At 39.4% G+C, this 17,720-nt stretch overlaps 1 protein-coding gene across 2 annotated transcripts in view; it reads left to right on the top strand.

The window, feature by feature from the left end:
* GREB1 (growth regulating estrogen receptor binding 1) overlaps nt 1-17,720 on the top strand; it is a 63,237-nt gene that overhangs the window by 43,034 nt on the left and 2,483 nt on the right. For both annotated transcript variants that reach the window (XM_087946699.1, XM_026674305.2), the window contains 12 exons: nt 1,088-1,177; nt 2,760-3,313; nt 5,298-5,400; nt 6,086-6,244; nt 6,994-7,136; nt 7,863-8,024; nt 11,026-11,230; nt 12,103-12,277; nt 12,369-12,587; nt 13,238-13,373; nt 15,033-15,233; nt 17,227-17,365. In XM_087946699.1, coding sequence (XP_087802825.1) covers nt 1,088-1,177; nt 2,760-3,313; nt 5,298-5,400; nt 6,086-6,244; nt 6,994-7,136; nt 7,863-8,024; nt 11,026-11,230; nt 12,103-12,277; nt 12,369-12,587; nt 13,238-13,373; nt 15,033-15,233; nt 17,227-17,365 — 2,286 coding nt within the window. The remainder of the gene's footprint in view (nt 1-1,087; nt 1,178-2,759; nt 3,314-5,297; nt 5,401-6,085; nt 6,245-6,993; nt 7,137-7,862; nt 8,025-11,025; nt 11,231-12,102; nt 12,278-12,368; nt 12,588-13,237; nt 13,374-15,032; nt 15,234-17,226; nt 17,366-17,720) is intronic.

Here is a 17,720-nt window from a genome sequence, read left to right on the forward strand (position 1 = left end):
GGCCCTGTTCCAAATTAAAGCGATGGAACCGTTCTGCTTCATATTAGAACTTCATGGTGTCACGGGATAGAGTGTGTGAAGCTGTTGGTAACCCAAAGGGAAAGACAAGCAGGTTCTCTTTAGGGAAAGAACCAACTCAGGGGTACAGGATTGAGGTTCATTTATTAATTATTTATCAAATTTATATGCTGCCTAACATCTCACTAACAATTGACTCTTGGCGCCTTGCAAACATATAACCAGAGGTACAAATATTAGAAGATTAAATATGAAATAAATTGGGGGGGTGGGGGGAACCAAGTAAAAACGAGAATATTGTGGGGTGGAGGTGGGATCTTCTTCCATTAACCCCCTTCCAATATAGAACACTCCCACTGGGGCCCCTGACCCATTGGTCAGGTTTTGAAGCTCTTATGGAAGGACAAAAGAGGGGTGGGTGGGTGCAGATCAGAAGTGGTATTCAGCAGGTTCTGAACAGTTCTGGAGAACCAATAGCGGAAATTTTGAGTAGTTCGGAAAACCGGCAAATACCACCTCTGACTAGAGATTTTATAGTATCCTTCCCCTGCCACAACCGCCAAGCCACACCTACAGAACCAGTAGTAAAAAAAAAAAAATGAATCTCACCACTGGTGCAGATCTCAAGGGGCACAATGTTCCAGAAGGTGGGAGCTACTGGAACCCACCAGTTAGAATTCCTCAACCAACGGAGTATGCACCATGTCCCTTCTGCTGGTGTGGGTGGGGCAAGCCAATCTCATCAGGGTGAGACAGTTTCTCTAGTATTTGCCTTATCCTATCAATTTTGTGTTTGTGTGTTCGTGTACAGTATATGTATAAATGTATTTTTGTATGTAAGTGATATATGTATATGTATACATGGAAATAAATGGTTTATGGCTTACCTCCTTTGATCAACTACAAAAATATAATACCTATCATTTTATTATGTATTTTTGTGGGAATAGCTGAGAGGAACACTGATATCAATATAGGAGTCTATTTCTTCACCCCCTTTGCGTTTTCAGTTAGATCATATGATATCTATAAAAATATTAAATAAGATTTCCCTTCAATTATGGAGCAGGCTCAGCTTCTGAAAGAAGAAGCCCTGTGAATAGGGAGAGATCTGGCTCTCGTGATTCTGCCGATTCTTCTGTCTCTTCAAAAGCATCAAGTAAGACTTCCCAGTTCAGTGTTTCCTTGTTTTCTTTGAATGTTGGAATGTTATTTTATTTCTCGAAACTGTTTATATCTCCCTTGTCCTCCATAGCAGTGTTCCTCAGCCTCAGCAACTTTATGATGAGTAGATTTCAAATCTTAGAATTCCCCAGCCAAGTGTGGGGAATTTCCTGTGGGACTTCCAGACGTGTACCAGCCAATCTACTATGGTGATAGACGTAGCGGTGCCAAGCAACAGCAACATTAGTAACGTTAGGAAGAAAGACATGGGAAACTGGAGGAGTATTGAGGGGAATGAGGAGCTGAGGAATTCTGGGAGTTGAAGTCTACATATCTTAAAAGTTTTTGAGTTGTCAAAAATTGCTCTAGCATTTTAGTCCATGCTTTTAATCCATGCTACTATTGTTCTTAGGAAAAAAAGAACAAAAAGTCCATGTAAAAACTTTTAAAACCTATCGTTATAGAATTAGGTATGTTTTTACAATTTCTGATAGGAGAATACTTTCAACCAGTGCTGCTAAGAGTTTCTGCAATTCGGTTTGTTGGAATTAATCATTTGTAACATGGAAAGATATTTCAGCATGGAGATCTAAGCATTAACTTGGCAAAATCTCATGCTGAATTAGATTATCTTTTTATCCCAGACTTCCTTTCTTTACCTACTGCCAGTCAGTTATTATTAGAAAATATTGCATGATGTTCGAAGTGAAAAATATGTAATAACTTAGGTTACCATGTAACATACCATATAATTCTTAAACATCTTAGTGCATAGCAACATTTCAATCTACTACATAAGTAGAATTCTTGTCTGAAAATAACATGTTACATCATGAAGGAATTTAAATTTAGATGTCATTTTTAAATGTGTTGCACTAGTATTCATTGCCATAATAAATATAATCACCTTTTCTAGAATTGAAATAAACAACACAGAGACAAATAAATATGTCGGCATTTGGAAGGTGGAGAGGTCAGAATGCTTCCCCAATTTCCCAGAAAATAAACATTTGTATCACATTTCACAAGTGATGGCACACAGATTAATCGTCCTAATACACTAATACACTTTCTTATGAGAAAGATCTGGAGGTGACCCCTAATCTTTGTTCCTCAAAGGGTTCCTACTGGAGCTTAAACTAAACCATGGCTCTTTTATGTGTATATATATTTTAGGATGAGTTGGCGGATTGTAGAACAAGATTTGCATGTTGAATTTGTGCTGAGGCAGCTCCATTTTTCTGCTCACATAAAACAACTGTTATTCATCACGACATTCAATCAAGATTTTAGGATGCTTTTGGCAATGTGATAAACTGGAATGTAGACATATTTCAAACAACTGATCCATCTAAAATCATGCTCATCTCTCACCAAGACATCATGATTCCATTCCCATTTAACAGTGCCAATTTCATGTTCTCAGTCTTGCTTGCCTATTTCTGCCTAATTTGTTGTACCCTAGGAATGACTTGTGAGGGATATTCTTATATGTGTGTGGGGAAGAGTAATATGGTAGTATGGAGCTGCCACCAATCATCGCCATTTCATTGCTAAAATGTAGATTTCATTCACAGGTGTGCCATTTTGCAGTGAAGCACCTGCAGGGGAGGTAGGGAAAAGGTCACCTCATCAGATGTTAAGCAGCAATAACGAAGAGAGTGTGAACAGCACTGAAAAGCCAAGACTCAAAGTGGAGAAAGAGCCTAAACAGACCACGAAAGCTGCTCAGGCTTCCCTCTCTTCATCGTCACCCTCTCCTTTCTCATCTTCCGTGGCCTCTTCTCTCCCCACCCATACTTCCATACCTCTGCAGGGCTCTCGGTGTTCCATGACCAAAACATCCCAGCAGCCTCCCATCGTTTACCTTCCCAAACTGATGTATGATATTGTGACCTCTGCAGACAGCACAGGTCTTCCCAAATCCTCCTCTCTCTTGCCTTACCATTCAGTAATGTGGGCAAGCTCTTTTCGCCCTCTCATGAACAAAATGATGACCTCCACAGAGCAGTCCCTCTATTATCGCCAGTGGACAGTTCCCAAGCCAATCCACATGGACTACAACAATAGGAATGAAGGGAGGATGGACACTTTTCACCCGAGGAGGCTGCTGCTGAATGGGCCACCCCAGGTATGCAACAGGACCAAAGTAATTACTTCTCATATTCTCCGTCGACCATGTCTGGCTAGCAAAAAAGTTATTTTATGATCTGTCCTCAAAGTTATGTCTGCCACACCACCGCCACAGTCGAGCGATTGCATTTCAGTTGCTGGCTCCCACTGATGGCAAATTGCTCCATTTCATGGTTATGTGATTGTGTTTTGAGATTGTTTTCATCATTTTCCAGCAAAAAATATCCACTGGATAAGCCAGGTTTATACTTAAAATGCTGTGATTCATGTAGTGAGTACTCTGACCTACTTAAAGAGTGTCATAAAATCAAGTTCAGTCATATGAGGACATGAGAAAAATTTCGGGCTCAATTGTGGTAATAACCCTATAAGATGATTACCATCATTATTCACCAAATTTATTATATAGCTCCAACATCAACTCAAAGGGTCTCAAGATGGCTGTAAAATACACTCCAATCTTCGCAGTCCTTTGAAATAATTTTTCTCCTTCAGGCCCTGGACGTGTAAATAATTGATCCTCTTGTTTTCTTCAAATGGCCTGGGAATTCCTGTCTCATGACCACAGTGGACAAATCCAGGTTTATAGTTTATTTTAACTAGATTAATGTGCATCCCAAAGAATTGAAGAAGAAGCTTCTTGGATGAGAAGCAAAACTTCTTCAAAGAAAAACGAAGAAAGTCTAGTTGCCTCTTGAAAAAAGCACCTTTGGGACAACCATGACCTGGATGACTGAGAATCTCCATAGACATTTAGATTAATGTGCAGTTTTCCAGAATAATTTATTGTTCTTCCCCTTTGTCATCATGCCTAACCGTTGCCTTCTTCTCGGTTTCGGTGTGACTGTTTGAGTCTTGGAATAATAGTCACAATAGTAATCACCAATATGCCCTTATATCAGACCTAGGCATTTTATGCCCCCACCCTGCAATATCTGACCCTTTGGCTGCCCTTGTCCAGCCTGTGTGAGGACAATCTGAAAGTAGAAATAAAATGTAAATGAGTGCACTGCAAAGGGCAGGAGAAGAAGCCGAGTCAGGTTCAGCTCTGCGCAGTTACAATGTGCTCCTTCAGTCAGTCGGTGGCTGCAGGAGGGTGAGTAGAAAAAGTACTTTTCTTGCACCTGCTCATCACTCACATGGAGCAGCCTGATGAATTGAAGTTATGGAGTTTGAGGGCATCAGATTAGGTTATATTGATTCAGCCCTCCATAATGGTCTCAGTTTCTCATGTGGCCCCTTGGGAAAATTAATTGCCCACCCCTGCCTTATATGTCCCAAAGGTGTCTTTCTTGTTTTTCTTTGAAGACGTTTTGTTTCTCATCTGAGAAGCTTCTTCAGCTCTGGCTGGATGGTGGGGAATGGAAGGATTTATATTCCTTGCAGACACCTAGTCATTTGCATTTTTTAGAGAGTTGTTGAGGCCACCTGGAGGTTTATCTGTGTCCTCAGGGTCTCCTGAGTAGTGCCTGCATCTTAAAGTGAAATGCAAATGGTTCTTGTAGTCTGCAATTTTTTCTGGAAATCCGTTCATATTCCTGCACCATTCAAGGGTGTTTATCCCAAAGTGCATAGCTAAATGTCTATGGAGATTCACAGTCATCCAGGTCATGGTGGTCCCAAACATGCTTTTTCAACAGACAACTGAACTTTCTTGTTTTTCTTTGAAGGTGTTTCGCTTCTCATCCAGGAAGCTTCTTCAACCCTGCCTTATATATTTGCAGGTTAATATTCTGAGTGCAATAATATGCGAGCTGTGAAGTACACAAACTAAAGATCAATGGGGGAAGTAATGGTCCTTCGTATGTTCCCGAATTATAACTCCCAATGCAATAAGACTGTGAGTTATAGTAGGGCAGCACCTGTAGAATTAGAGAGGTTTCCGAATAACTTCAGATTAAGTGGCAGTCATCATTTTTATTGGCAGATTCTAAAATACGCTATTTGAATCAAACATTTACTTTTCTGATCTATGTTTCCAGATAGGAAAGACTGGTGCTTATCTACAGTTTCTTAGCATTTTATCTCGAATGTTAATTCGGCTGACAGAAGTGGATGTTTATGATGAAGAGGAGATCAATGTTGGTATGTCTCCCATACTTTGTGGAACAATATTTAAGCCCTTTGTTATTTGATTTTCTTGTATTTTTAAGCCTTATGTTCTTTTTTCAGTATTTTACAAACTCCTCTTTTTATTTTTTTAAGACTTTCAAATTTACCATATTTTGTTTTTACTGTCCTTAATTACTATTGGATTTCCTTTGTCTGCTTTGTTGATTAAGTGGGTAGAGTTGGAAATATCTCAACATAATATTACTCGTGGGAATATTTTTTTGAAACATTAATCTAGAAATGAACTTTTTCATGTTGTTTGGAAGCTGAGAGTTCAGACATGTGTTTCCATTAATTAAAAGAAGGAGAATAAAAAGCTTCACTGTTATTAGTTTGAACTAATCAATATTTGCGTTTCAGCAGGGGCTGCCCTGTGATGTAGTGACATATTCCTCAGGATGTTAAAAAGTCATACACGTTGAACATCCCTAAAATATTTGATTCTTAAATTGTAAATAGTCTGGATAGAATTTGGAGTTATTCATGCAAAAAAAAAAAAAGGGGTGGTGGTAGTCCCATCCTTCCTTCTACATTGAATAATTCATCATAAATGCCCACTTTCATTAAACGTGAAATGGTTGCATAGCGTAAGTTTCTTCTGAAATCTAGCTGTCTGTGTTTATATTTTTGGATTTCCTTTTTGTTGATAATACCACAGATCTGAAAGAAAATTCAGAACAATATTATCATCAGCCAGGAGACATGTGGCCTGATCTAGAAACATTTAAAAAGATGTCTTTTGATTATGCGATCCATGATCCAAAATATGAAGATGCAAGTCTCATTTGTTCAACAGTGCAGAAGACAAAGAGTGACGGTCAGAATACCTGTTTCCTTTATTTGAAAAACGTACTTTCGTACAATTTTTATAGAATAAAGTATTGCAGGAGAAATTGTTGCTCGGGTCCTTGTTTTATGTTCCAGTCCTGGAAAGAAATTTGGGTGGGGTGGGGTATGAAACACCACTCAGTTGGAAGGCAGACAGTTATTTGTATTCTGGATTAAATCACGGTTAGCTTTATTGATATAATTCCTGTTTTGTTCGTTCCTTTCTCAATCTGACTTTGAGCTCACACAACTAATAGATGCTGTGTGTGAAAGACTGGGACCAAGAAAGAAGAAAAATAGCCTGAAATTTGTGCTCATAATTACTACTGAACTACTAAGCCATCCATAATTACTTGCAACTAGCAAATATTAGCTGAACCTGACACTTATCTAAATAAAACTGCATTATTTTAGCTCAGTCTTGGCAATAGTATCCATTATTTGGACATGTTGGCTTGGAAGACTTGAAATAATATTCTGAACACCCCTGAAAAATAACAGATTGGATAACTATTCAGGACTATATTCTAAAAAGGGCTTAGTAATAGCATTAACAGAAGGCAATATGTTGACAGAATGATTGACATCCCTCTACTTCCATAAGGAAAATCAATTTTTAATCTTGTTTTGGTTGTAAACTGGTATAGTTTTGCAGGGGCTAATGAACAAAGCTGTGCTCATTCCTTGGTAATAGTGGGTGCACCTTTTAGCTGATACGGTCAAAATGCATTTGTGCAGATAGATCAACCAAGAGAAAATCAGAGGATCTGTACATGCGCCGTCAGACAACTCGGATGAGATTATCCAAATACGCTGCTTACAACACTTACCATCATTGTGAACAGTGTCATCAATACATGGGCTTTAATCCCAGGTATCAGGTAAGATTTATAGAATCTGCACTAGAAAATTCATTATATTTCAAGGACAGCAGAAAATATTGAAGTATTCATCAGATTAAAAAACTGGGAAACATGGTCCTTATGCAACATTATATTGAATAGGCTGGTCCATGTCCTTTTGTTTAGGATACAATGTTATACCCACTTTGCTAAAAATCTAGGAATCAGCCTCGCTAAACCAAATTACAAAGCAATAATATGGAAACTGAACTTTTTTTTCCCAACTTCACAATGTAAGTCTAGAGTGAAACACCAGATTTCCTGTTGGTATCCTCTTAAATTACAAATTCAGTTCAGTCCTGTGTAACTTTTTAAAATACTGTATCTACCAAGATTGACTTGGTCCTGCCATCAACTGGATTCATGAAATAGAAAGCATTTCTAAATAAATCCCTAGATATATACCAATACCTAGTTTTTTAAAAGAACTCATTGCTCAACTCATTGCATAAATTTTAAAATGCAGCAGATTCAGAAATGTATCTACTATGACAGTAGCTGAAGCTTGTTGATGCTCTATTTTATACCTTAAATATCACCACTTTAAGTGTATCTGTCTGTATCTATTAAAGATTTGGGGGGATAAAAATCTATTAATTAATGCAACCCGTTTACTGTATTCAGATGTGGTTTGCTTTTCCCCCATCATTTTAATAGTCAACAGCAACAATGTGGCACATTACACTTGTATCTTTCTTTTCTCAGCTTTATGAATCCACCTTGCATGCTTTTGCCTTTTCCTATTCAATGCTTGGAGAAGAAATTCAGCTACACTTCATTATCCCTAAATCGAAGGAGCACCATTTTGTCTTTAGCCATCCAGGAAGACAGCTGGAAAGTATGAGATTGCCTCTTGTCACAGATCAGGTAGATAAAGAGCAATTTGCAAAACTCTTGTTTTAAAGGGTTAGGATTTAAAATGATTGGACTTTGCGTCCAGGTGATAGTAGAGATAGCTTGATTAATCTCCATATTACAGAGAATAGCCCCCAAATTAAACAGAGGAAACAGAGTTTAACAGAGATGTAAAATGGCATTTCCAAATTTTCCACCATGTTTGGAAAGACATTCACATACATTCTGGGTTTCTCTTAGTGCAAGAACCCTACATTGCATCCATTAAAATGTCTTTGAAGCTCATTTCTCCTTTAAAGTAATTGTTACAGAAAATTCTCTTTTATCAAATCAAATGAACTTATATACTTTGACAGAGAAATCAGATCTGATTTTATTTAGATTAGACATAGAAACAAACAGCTGACCTACCTTTTATCAAGTTGCACACTTGGTTTATTCATCTCAGTAATGTTTATTGCCAGTGGCTAACCAAGATTTTAGGCAGATATTTTCTGCTTTTCCTGTATCTGGAGATTCTATGACTTCAACCGGAAAAGCACGTGCTCTGTCACTCAGTCCTTTCCCATCCTCAAATTTACCATTATTAACTTCTATAGGCCAACTATAAAACAGTATTATTGTGCACATCTTTGTGTGTGTGTGTGTGTGTGTGTATATGTGTATATATATATGTGTGTGTGTGTGTGTGTGTGTATATATATATATATATATATATATATATATATATATATATATATATATATATATATATAAGAGAGAGAGAGAGAGAGAGTATTCAGCTTTGTTTGGGTATTTTCCCACGTCATTATAGTTGTGCTTTTAAAGTTGTAGCACGTTTGGCAGAATCTCATCTGCCATCATCAGGCTTCTGTATTGTGTTCGTCTGTGAGTTAGACTTTCACAGCCATTTCAGTTTTAAATTTAAATTTAAAACTGAAACAGCTGTGAAAGTCTGACTCACAGATGAACACAATACAGAAGCCTGATGATGGAAGATGAGATTCTGCCAAACATTGCTACAACTTTAAAAGCACAACTATAATGACATGGGAAAATACCTGAACAAAGCTGAATACCATATATATGTGTGTGTGTGTATACACACACACACACACACACACACACACACACATACACATAGTATTCAGCTTTGTTATATACATATATACATATTATATATATATATATATATATATATACACACACACACACACACACACACACACACACACACACACACACTGCTCAAAAAAATAAAGGGAACACTTAAACAACACAGTGTAATTCCAAGTCAAAAACACTTCTGTGAAATCAAACTGTCCACTTAGGTAGCAACACTGATTAACAATCAAGTTCAAATGCTGTTGTGCAAATGGAATAGACAACAGGTGGAAAGCATAGGCAGTTAGCAAGACATCCCCAATAAAGGAGTGGTTCTGCAGATGGTGACCACAGACCACTTCTCAGTTCCTATGCTTTCTGGCTGATGGTTTGGTCACTTTTGAATGCTGGCGGTGCTTTCACTCTAGTGGTAGCATGAGACGGAGTCTACAATCCACACAAGTGGCTCAGGTAGTGCAGCTCATCCAGGATGGCACATCAATACGAGCTGTGGCAAGAAGGTTTGCTGTGTCTGTCAGCGTAGTGTCCAGAGCATGGAGGCACTACCAGGAGACAGGCCAGTACATCAGGAGACGTGGAGGAGGCCGTAGGAGGGCAACAACCCAGCATCAGGACCGCTACCTCCGCCTTTGTGCAAGGAGGGACAAGAGGAGCACTGCCAGAGCCCTGCAAAATGACCTCCAGTGTGCCACAAATGTGCATGTGGCTGCTCAAACGGTCAGAAACAGACTTCATGAGGGTGGTATGAGGGCCTGACGTCCACAGACGGGGGTTGTGCTTACAGCCCAACACCGTGCAGGACGTTTGGCATTTGCCAGAGAACACCAAGATTGGCAAATTCGCCACTGGCACCCTGTGCTCTTCACAAATGAAAGCAGGTTCACACTGAGCACATGTGACAGACGTGACAGGGTCTGGAGACGCCGTGGAGAACGTTCTGCTGCCTGCAACATCCTCCAGCATGACCGGTTTGGCAGTGGGTCAGTAATGGTGTGGGGTGGCATTTCTTTAGGGGGCCGCACAGCCCTCCATATGCTCGCCAGAGGTAGCCTGACTGCCATTAGGTACCGAGATGAGATCCTCAGACCCCTTGTGAGTCCATATGCTGGTGTGGTTGGCCCAGGGTTCCTCCTAATGCAAGACAATGCTAGACCTCATGTGGCTGGAGTGTGTCAGCAGTTCCCACAAGACGAAGGCATTGATGCTATGGACTGGCCCACACATCTGGGACATCATGTCTCGCTCCATCCACCAACCCCACATTGCACCACAGACTGTCCAGGAGTTGGGGGATGCTTTAGTCCAGGTGTGGGAGGAGATCCCTCAGGAGACCATCCGCCACCTCATCAGGAGCATGCCCAGGCGTTGTAGGGAGGTCATACAGGCACATGGAGGCCACACACACTACTGAGCCTCATTTTGACTTGTTTTAAGGACATTACATCAAAGTTGGATCAGCCTGTAGTTTCTTTTTTCCACTTTAATTTTGAGTGTAACTCCAAATCCAGACCTCCATGGGTTGCTAAATTTGATTTCCATTGATAATTTTTGTGTGATTTTATTGTCAGTACATTCAACTATGTAATGACCAAAGTATTTAATAAGAATATTTCATTCATTCAGATCTAGGTTCCCTTTATTTTTTTGAGCAGTGTATATATGCATACAACACGTGTATATGTGTGTATGTGTTGTGTATATATAAACCTAGGGGACAGCTTCCGTAGTTAATTGGCTAAGATATGAATGTGAGGATCATCATCCTTTTCTTTCTAGTCATCTTCCTATACTGTTTATAGGCTTTGGTAAATATTAGAGTTACGATATGTTTTATTACATTGTATTCTATTAATCCATATAATATCATACAAATTCCTAATTTTTACAGAGCCAGGACTACATAAAGAGCCCTACTTTTACTCCTACGACAGGACGCCATGAACACGGTCTTTTTAATCTTTATCATGCAATGGATGGAGCCAACCATTTGCATGTTTTAGTTGTCAAAGAATATGAAATGGCAATATATAAAAAGTATTGGCCCAATCACATCATGCTTGTTCTGCCAAGTATTTTCAACAGTGCAGGAGTGGGTAGGTACATGTTTCATTAGTTACTTGTGTGAATAAAACAAGGCTACTAACTTTAGTTGGCAGCACTAGTAGAATAATTTAAAGCAGGAAGGGCAGCTCTGGGGAATATGTAATCTTGCTCGAGTCTCTATTTTATGGCCTCCAAAACTAGTCCATGATTATGCTGTTGATTTGTATAAAGCAGCCAAGTAACCAGCTCTTCCAATGATGCAATTTCAATTTATCCTCTACTGCTGCCCTTGGCCACCGACATCAATAAATCAATAAAATACAGATCTTGTCCACAAAATCCAACTACTTCTTATATAAACTGTCGACTAATTGGTGAGGAACAACTTTAATCTTATTATGTGCCATCAAATCAGTGACTTCATGAATAGATTTCCTCCAAGATGATCTATCCTTCACCTTGCGTTTTAGGTCTTCCAACAGTGGTGCCATTGGCATTGCAATTGAGTCCATCCCTCTTGTTGCTTTCCATCTAAACCATCTTCCATTCCATTCAGTTTAGAATGAAGCCAAACACTTTTTACTTTGTGGGTTTGGTGGCCATGATATTATAATGTACTGAATGAAAAAGATGCTATCAATATGTATTTTTAACATTATGATCGTGAATTATTTTATGACTTAAATTTAATGCATAATGCACAAAAGATTATTTATAATTTGGTTATTGTACAAATGTAGTCATGTGTAGTAGATCCCATTAATCTATCTGCTACAAGTCAGGTGAACAACCATCTAAATATTTTGAGCAGCTAAGAAAATGTTGATTGTGGGAGGGAAATCTTTTCATAAAGCTAAAGACATTGAGCTAAAATGAAATATCCACTTTCCCTTATTGACAGCTCACTCTGGCTTGGTTGCAGGTGCTGCTCATTTCCTAATAAAAGAACTGTCCTACCATAATTTGGAGCTGGAACGAAATCGGCAAGAAGACCTTGGCGTTAAGCCTCAAGATATTTGGCCTTTCATTTTCATCTCTGATGATTCCTGTGTGATGTGGAATGCTGTTGAAATAGATTGTTCTGGTGACAGAAAAAGGTAAGCGGCTATTTTCTGTGGTGGTGAAGACTTTTTTTTATTAAAAAATAAAAACTAATTTGATTTGAAATTATTTCCTGATCTCTTGCAGTGAATATACCTGGAGAGAAAAGAATATTTCCCTAAAGCAAATTCTTCAGCACATTGAATCGTCTCCCAGTGTCACCCACTATGCCTTGATTGGCATGAGGAAATGGTCCAGTAAAACTAGGAGTGGAGATATCAAGGAGCCATTCTCATGTTGCCATGTGCATGACTTCATCATGCTGAATGTGGACCTGACCCAGAATGTCCAGTATAACCAGAATAGGTGAGCCAACTCTGATTAAGGGAGCCAGCTCCTCCCAGCCTGGTGCTGTATAGATTTGTTGGGATTAAGTTTCTATATTTACAGGCAGCATAGCTGACAATCCCGATGGTTGGGTAACTTTAAGGGCAGTTTTAATATATCCAGAGGACAACAGATTGGAAGAAACCGAGTTGTATTGCAGTAATTCATTCCATTATGTTTGCTGATTCGAAAGGATGCTGAATGTTTTCCATTTTATGATTCTTTTTTATTTTAGGGTCATATCCTACAACATACTAAAGACATCTTTGTATCTGACATGCATTTTTTTAAAGAAATAAAAATAAGTCAAGGAAAACTGGAATTAGCACATTATTTTCCTGCTAAAATAGCTCCATTGAAACAGTAGTTCAGACTTGTAAGAAACTGTATGAATCATTCAATATCATGAACGGTTTTTTTCTTAGACTTATCCCTGTGATGTCAGACCATCAGTTTCCTTGGACAAATATCAATGTCATGCCTTTTTAAATATGTCCTGTTACCATTGGTATCAATCTTGGCCCCTACAGTACAGTATTTCTATTGTATTGATAATGGCTTTCTATTAAAATTTCAGGAATCCACACTGTTCTTTCTTTAAATGCTCAATCTCCTGCTCTTCCCAACAGATTTGTCTGTGATGATGTGGATTTCAATCTACGCGTCCACAGTGCAGGCTTGAGGATCTGCCGATTTAATCGATTTAGTGTCATGAAGAAACAAATAGCAGTAGGAGGGCAAAGGTCCTTTCATATCAAATCAAAGGTGAGACTTCAGGAACGGAGTATCTGCTAACTCCAAAGTTACACATAGCTTTACCTTCAGTAGATTCTGAGTTTAAGCAAATGGGGTGATCTAAACTGAGTTCCAATCTGAGGATCAGGTCTTGCCTCCAAAACTACAACAAGATCCAGCCGAGCAGCAGATTGGCGAAGGGAGTTTCTGTCAGCTTTTGCTCAAAGAGCAGGTGGCAGCTGTAGCTAGGCTAGCCTTCAGACAACTGCAACTTGTATACCAGTTCCACCTTTTCCTAGTTTGGGAGGCGTTGGTCATGGACATTCATGGCTTAGTTGCCTTGTAATGGGACTATTGCACAGCCACCTGAAATTTGGTTCCAAATGCAGGGTTATAGGTGCAGCTCATTATGCCTATGTGACATCACTACTCTGCTCCCAAAAGATTTCAAGGTGAGATTCAAGGGCCTGGTTACCACCTTTAAAACCCCACGGGACAAAAGACTGGGAACTTGCAGAACTTCCTTATTTCAAGAACATCTGCCTACCCCACACACTCTCACAATGCTCAGGGTTCCCTCTTTTGAAATTTGCCATCTCATGCAACCTAGAAGTATATGTCTTTTTGGTTGCTGTCCCTCTGCTCTGGAATGATTTCATTCATTTCATGATTGGTTTGTTTATTTTGGAAGCAAGCGGTCAAAAGGCCCAGATTATATAAACATGTCCATATGTCAGAGCAGGAATGTCAAACTCGATTTCATTGAGGGCCGCATCAGGGTTGTGTGACATCGAGGGGGGGCATGGTGTGGCTGGGTTAGGAGTAGCCTGGGGGCGTGGCCAGGGTGGGAATGGCCAGCTTGACGTCACTCAAGTCAGGGGTACCTGTGGTGGCCAAGTGCTAAGGCAGGACTTCCCTCAGACCCTCCTTCATTCTCATTATAATCTTCCTTCCTTCCTTCCTTCCTTCCTTCCTTCCTTCCTTCCTTCCTTCCTTCCTTCCTTCCTTCCTTCCTTCCTTCCTTCCTTCCTCTTCTTTTTCCTTCCCTCTTCATTCTCCTTTCTTCTTCCTTCCTCTCTTTCCTTATTTTTCCTTCCTTGTTCTCTTTCCATCTTCACTTCTTTTTCTTTGTCTTTCCTCTTTCCCTTTCTTTTTTCCTATCCCTTCTTGCATGTTCAAATGCAAAAGGGGAAACATTTCTCCTTTTGTTTTTCGTTTGTTTATCTAGCCCTCTGCCAGCGAAAATGGAGCTTGAGGGGATTAGGGTTAGGCTGCAGGAAGCTGTTGCAGCTGAAAATACAGCTTCAAGGAGCCACACGCAGGCCTCATGGGCTCTATTTTCACTGCCAGAGGCACTGCGGGCCAGTCCTTTGCTGTTTCCAGGGTGGCCCCATGGGCCAGATCTAAATACCCACGGGCCTTGAGTTTGACGCCCCTGTGTCAGAGTGATGTCTAAGCACTCAACACGCTTCTGAAAATGTGCGTTTTTGTGTCTTCATATTTGTATCTATGTGCGTGTTTACATACATAAATCTCAAATATGTGAGACATCTGGATTTATTTTCCTCCCTCAGTCAGTTATATAATTGTATTGTATGTGATTTTGTTCAGCTACATGTATTTTTAATCTTATTTCAAAAAGTCACTGCTAAAAAAAAATCGCTATCACACTCACTGTTTTCTTTTCAGGTGTCAGATAATTTAATGAGTATTGGTCCAGCTCAATATATTTGTGCCCCCGACAGCAAGCATACATTCTTGGCAGCTCCAGCTCAGTTATTGCTTGAAAAATATCTCCAATATTACAGCCATCGCTTCTTCCCTCTTTCACTGAAGAATTACAACCACCCAGTGCTATCTGTGGATTGTTACCTTAATTTAGGACCACAGGTAATCAACTTATGCATTAATTAAAATACTGTATATAAATATAGAAATAAATTATAGGCATGTACTGGAGAAAGCAATTATGTTTGGAAGAGTTAGAAGTAAAAGGAAACCAGGCTGTCAAAGAAAACGGTGGCTGGACACCATCAAAGCTGACACTAGCCAGAGCATAGAAAAACTCAAAGAATGAGTGCAAGGTTGAAAGAGATTTGGCCCATAAAATCACCAAGAATCAGACATGACTAAATGGGTAACATCATCATCATCATCATCATCATCATCATGTGGGCACCTGTCCTTCAAATGTAGCTGAACCTCAACTCCCAGCATTCTTCTTTATTGCTCATCCTGTCTCTAGTTAATTGTTATTTAACAGTAGTGTTAAGCCTGGATTCCCCAACGGTTGTTAAGGAAAACAAACTAAACAGAATGTACAGCGAAGTCAGATAGGAAGACAGGTAAATGTGTGAGATAAGTTTTCTAGTTAACACGCAGTAAAAATACAGATACGCTTGTGCTATCAAGAATATAGTTTATTCCATTTAAGAATTATAGCATAGTCAAATAAACGGTCCATTAGTCATATACCAAATTCAGTCAAGTCTTGTCGAGGATACTCTAATTGCAAAGTCCGTGTCGAATAGCCAGTGTCAGTACACATATAATAAATCTGTCCAAAACTTATCTTCTCTCCGTTGAGAAATATCTTCAAAGTAATCCAACACTTCTTCTCCTCCCGATCCAGCAAGAATGCAGTCTTCAATAAGCCAGCCATTAAGAGCCAGAGAGTGCCTTGCTGCTTATATAGTACTTTACAGCTGCACCCTTAATTACATTCCTTTAGCTTAAAGTCACATACACTTTATTTAAACAAACCATGATACCATATTTATTATTTTTACCCAAACCAGTTAGGGTAAACAATGTTATCCCTAACAAGTACCTGGAGGACTATAGCTTGTGAAGTGGACTCTGCCTGCTTCTTATCATCTGAGGGTATCACTCTCTGGATTTATTTATTTGTTTGTTTGTTTGTTTATTTATTTATTTATTTATCAAATGTATATTCTGCCACAGTCATCTTGACAGCTCACAAAGATAAGCAAATAGTGTAACAGGACAAGAACACCTTATTATAAATACAAGTTCTCCCCTCACCCCTTCCTCCAAAACATTCTATGGGCCCCAAAAGCCTTCTAGAAATGTTCTGTTTTCAACGTGTTCCAGAAGGCAGAAAATATTGGAGACAAACCAACCTCTTAAGAGGGGGCCATTCCAGAAGATTGGCCCGAATGCTTCTAGATTTTGGACTTCTTCACCTCTCAGAACCAACTGTTTTTCCTGGCATAATTTAAGTGGTTGGGGTTTACCCCCTTTTCCCCCCAGAAAAAGCAAGTGTGCCATTGCCAAGGAGAATAACTGAGTGGCAGGACCAATGCAGCTACCTGCTATGGTGGGTTTTTCCAGCTTTGCCAGAATGAGGCAGCAATTGAACGTCTCTACAAGTGTTATGGAGTAACTTAACTGTGGGTGACAAGTGTTTGCTGCAGAGGAAACAAAATAAGAGAAAAGAAGAGGCAAAAAAGAAAAGGAGATGTTATTGTTTCGGTTACACATGATTAGGGATGATGCCACACTCTTAGGAGAGCCAGACTCTGCAGCTTAGCTAACATGTTATTAAATTAAACGAGAGTGGGTTTATATAATTTCTCTTTATAGGCCATTCAGTCATGAATTGACTATATTATTTATAAAATAAAAAGATATGTGCTAACTATAGGAGAATTCTGGTGAGAACAAGCATTTGCTACATATTTGCTACATCTGGAAAAATAGATTTATTTATTTACCTGCTATAAATGGATTCCATGATACCTGGCGCAATATGAAACTGCTGCCGATGTTTCTGTGGCCATAACTGTGTAGGAATGCTAACCTGAATGGTCTCTGGATGGAGAGTAAATCATTCTTGCCATTTTGTTCCTCTTGCAAACAGATTGCAGTTTGTTATGTTAGTTCCCGGCCTCATTCTCTGAATGTTAGCTGCTCTGAGATGATATTCAGTGGACTCTTGCTGTATCTCTGTGATTCCTTTGTTGTAGCCAGCTTCTTGAAGAAATTCCACTTTTTGAAAGGTAAGAGGTTGTTGTTGACACATAGAGTGACTTGACATCTTTGAAGCAGGCAGGCAAGGAAGGAAGGAAGGAAGGAAGGAAGGAAGGAAGGAAGGAAGGAAGGAAGGAAGGAAGGAAGGAAGGAAGGAAGGAAGGAAGGAAGGGACAAAAGCATTTGAGTCACTAATACTTGAACTTTCCTACCTGAAAAACTACTTGGGGGTGGGGGTGGGGAGAACCTTCCAGGTAGGAACATCTATTCAATGCAGGAACAGATTGGGAACAAGGAATCTGATCTGTTTCTAAAATAGCATTTTGACTAATCTAATTGCCAAGAAGGAAACTAAACGTTTTACAAGGAATACTGTCATATACC

This window comes from Notechis scutatus, chromosome 1 (assembly GCF_049901735.1).
Source record: "Notechis scutatus isolate UNSWTSFEM ecotype Mainland chromosome 1, rNotScu1.2, whole genome shotgun sequence".
NCBI lineage: Eukaryota > Metazoa > Chordata > Lepidosauria > Squamata > Elapidae > Notechis > Notechis scutatus.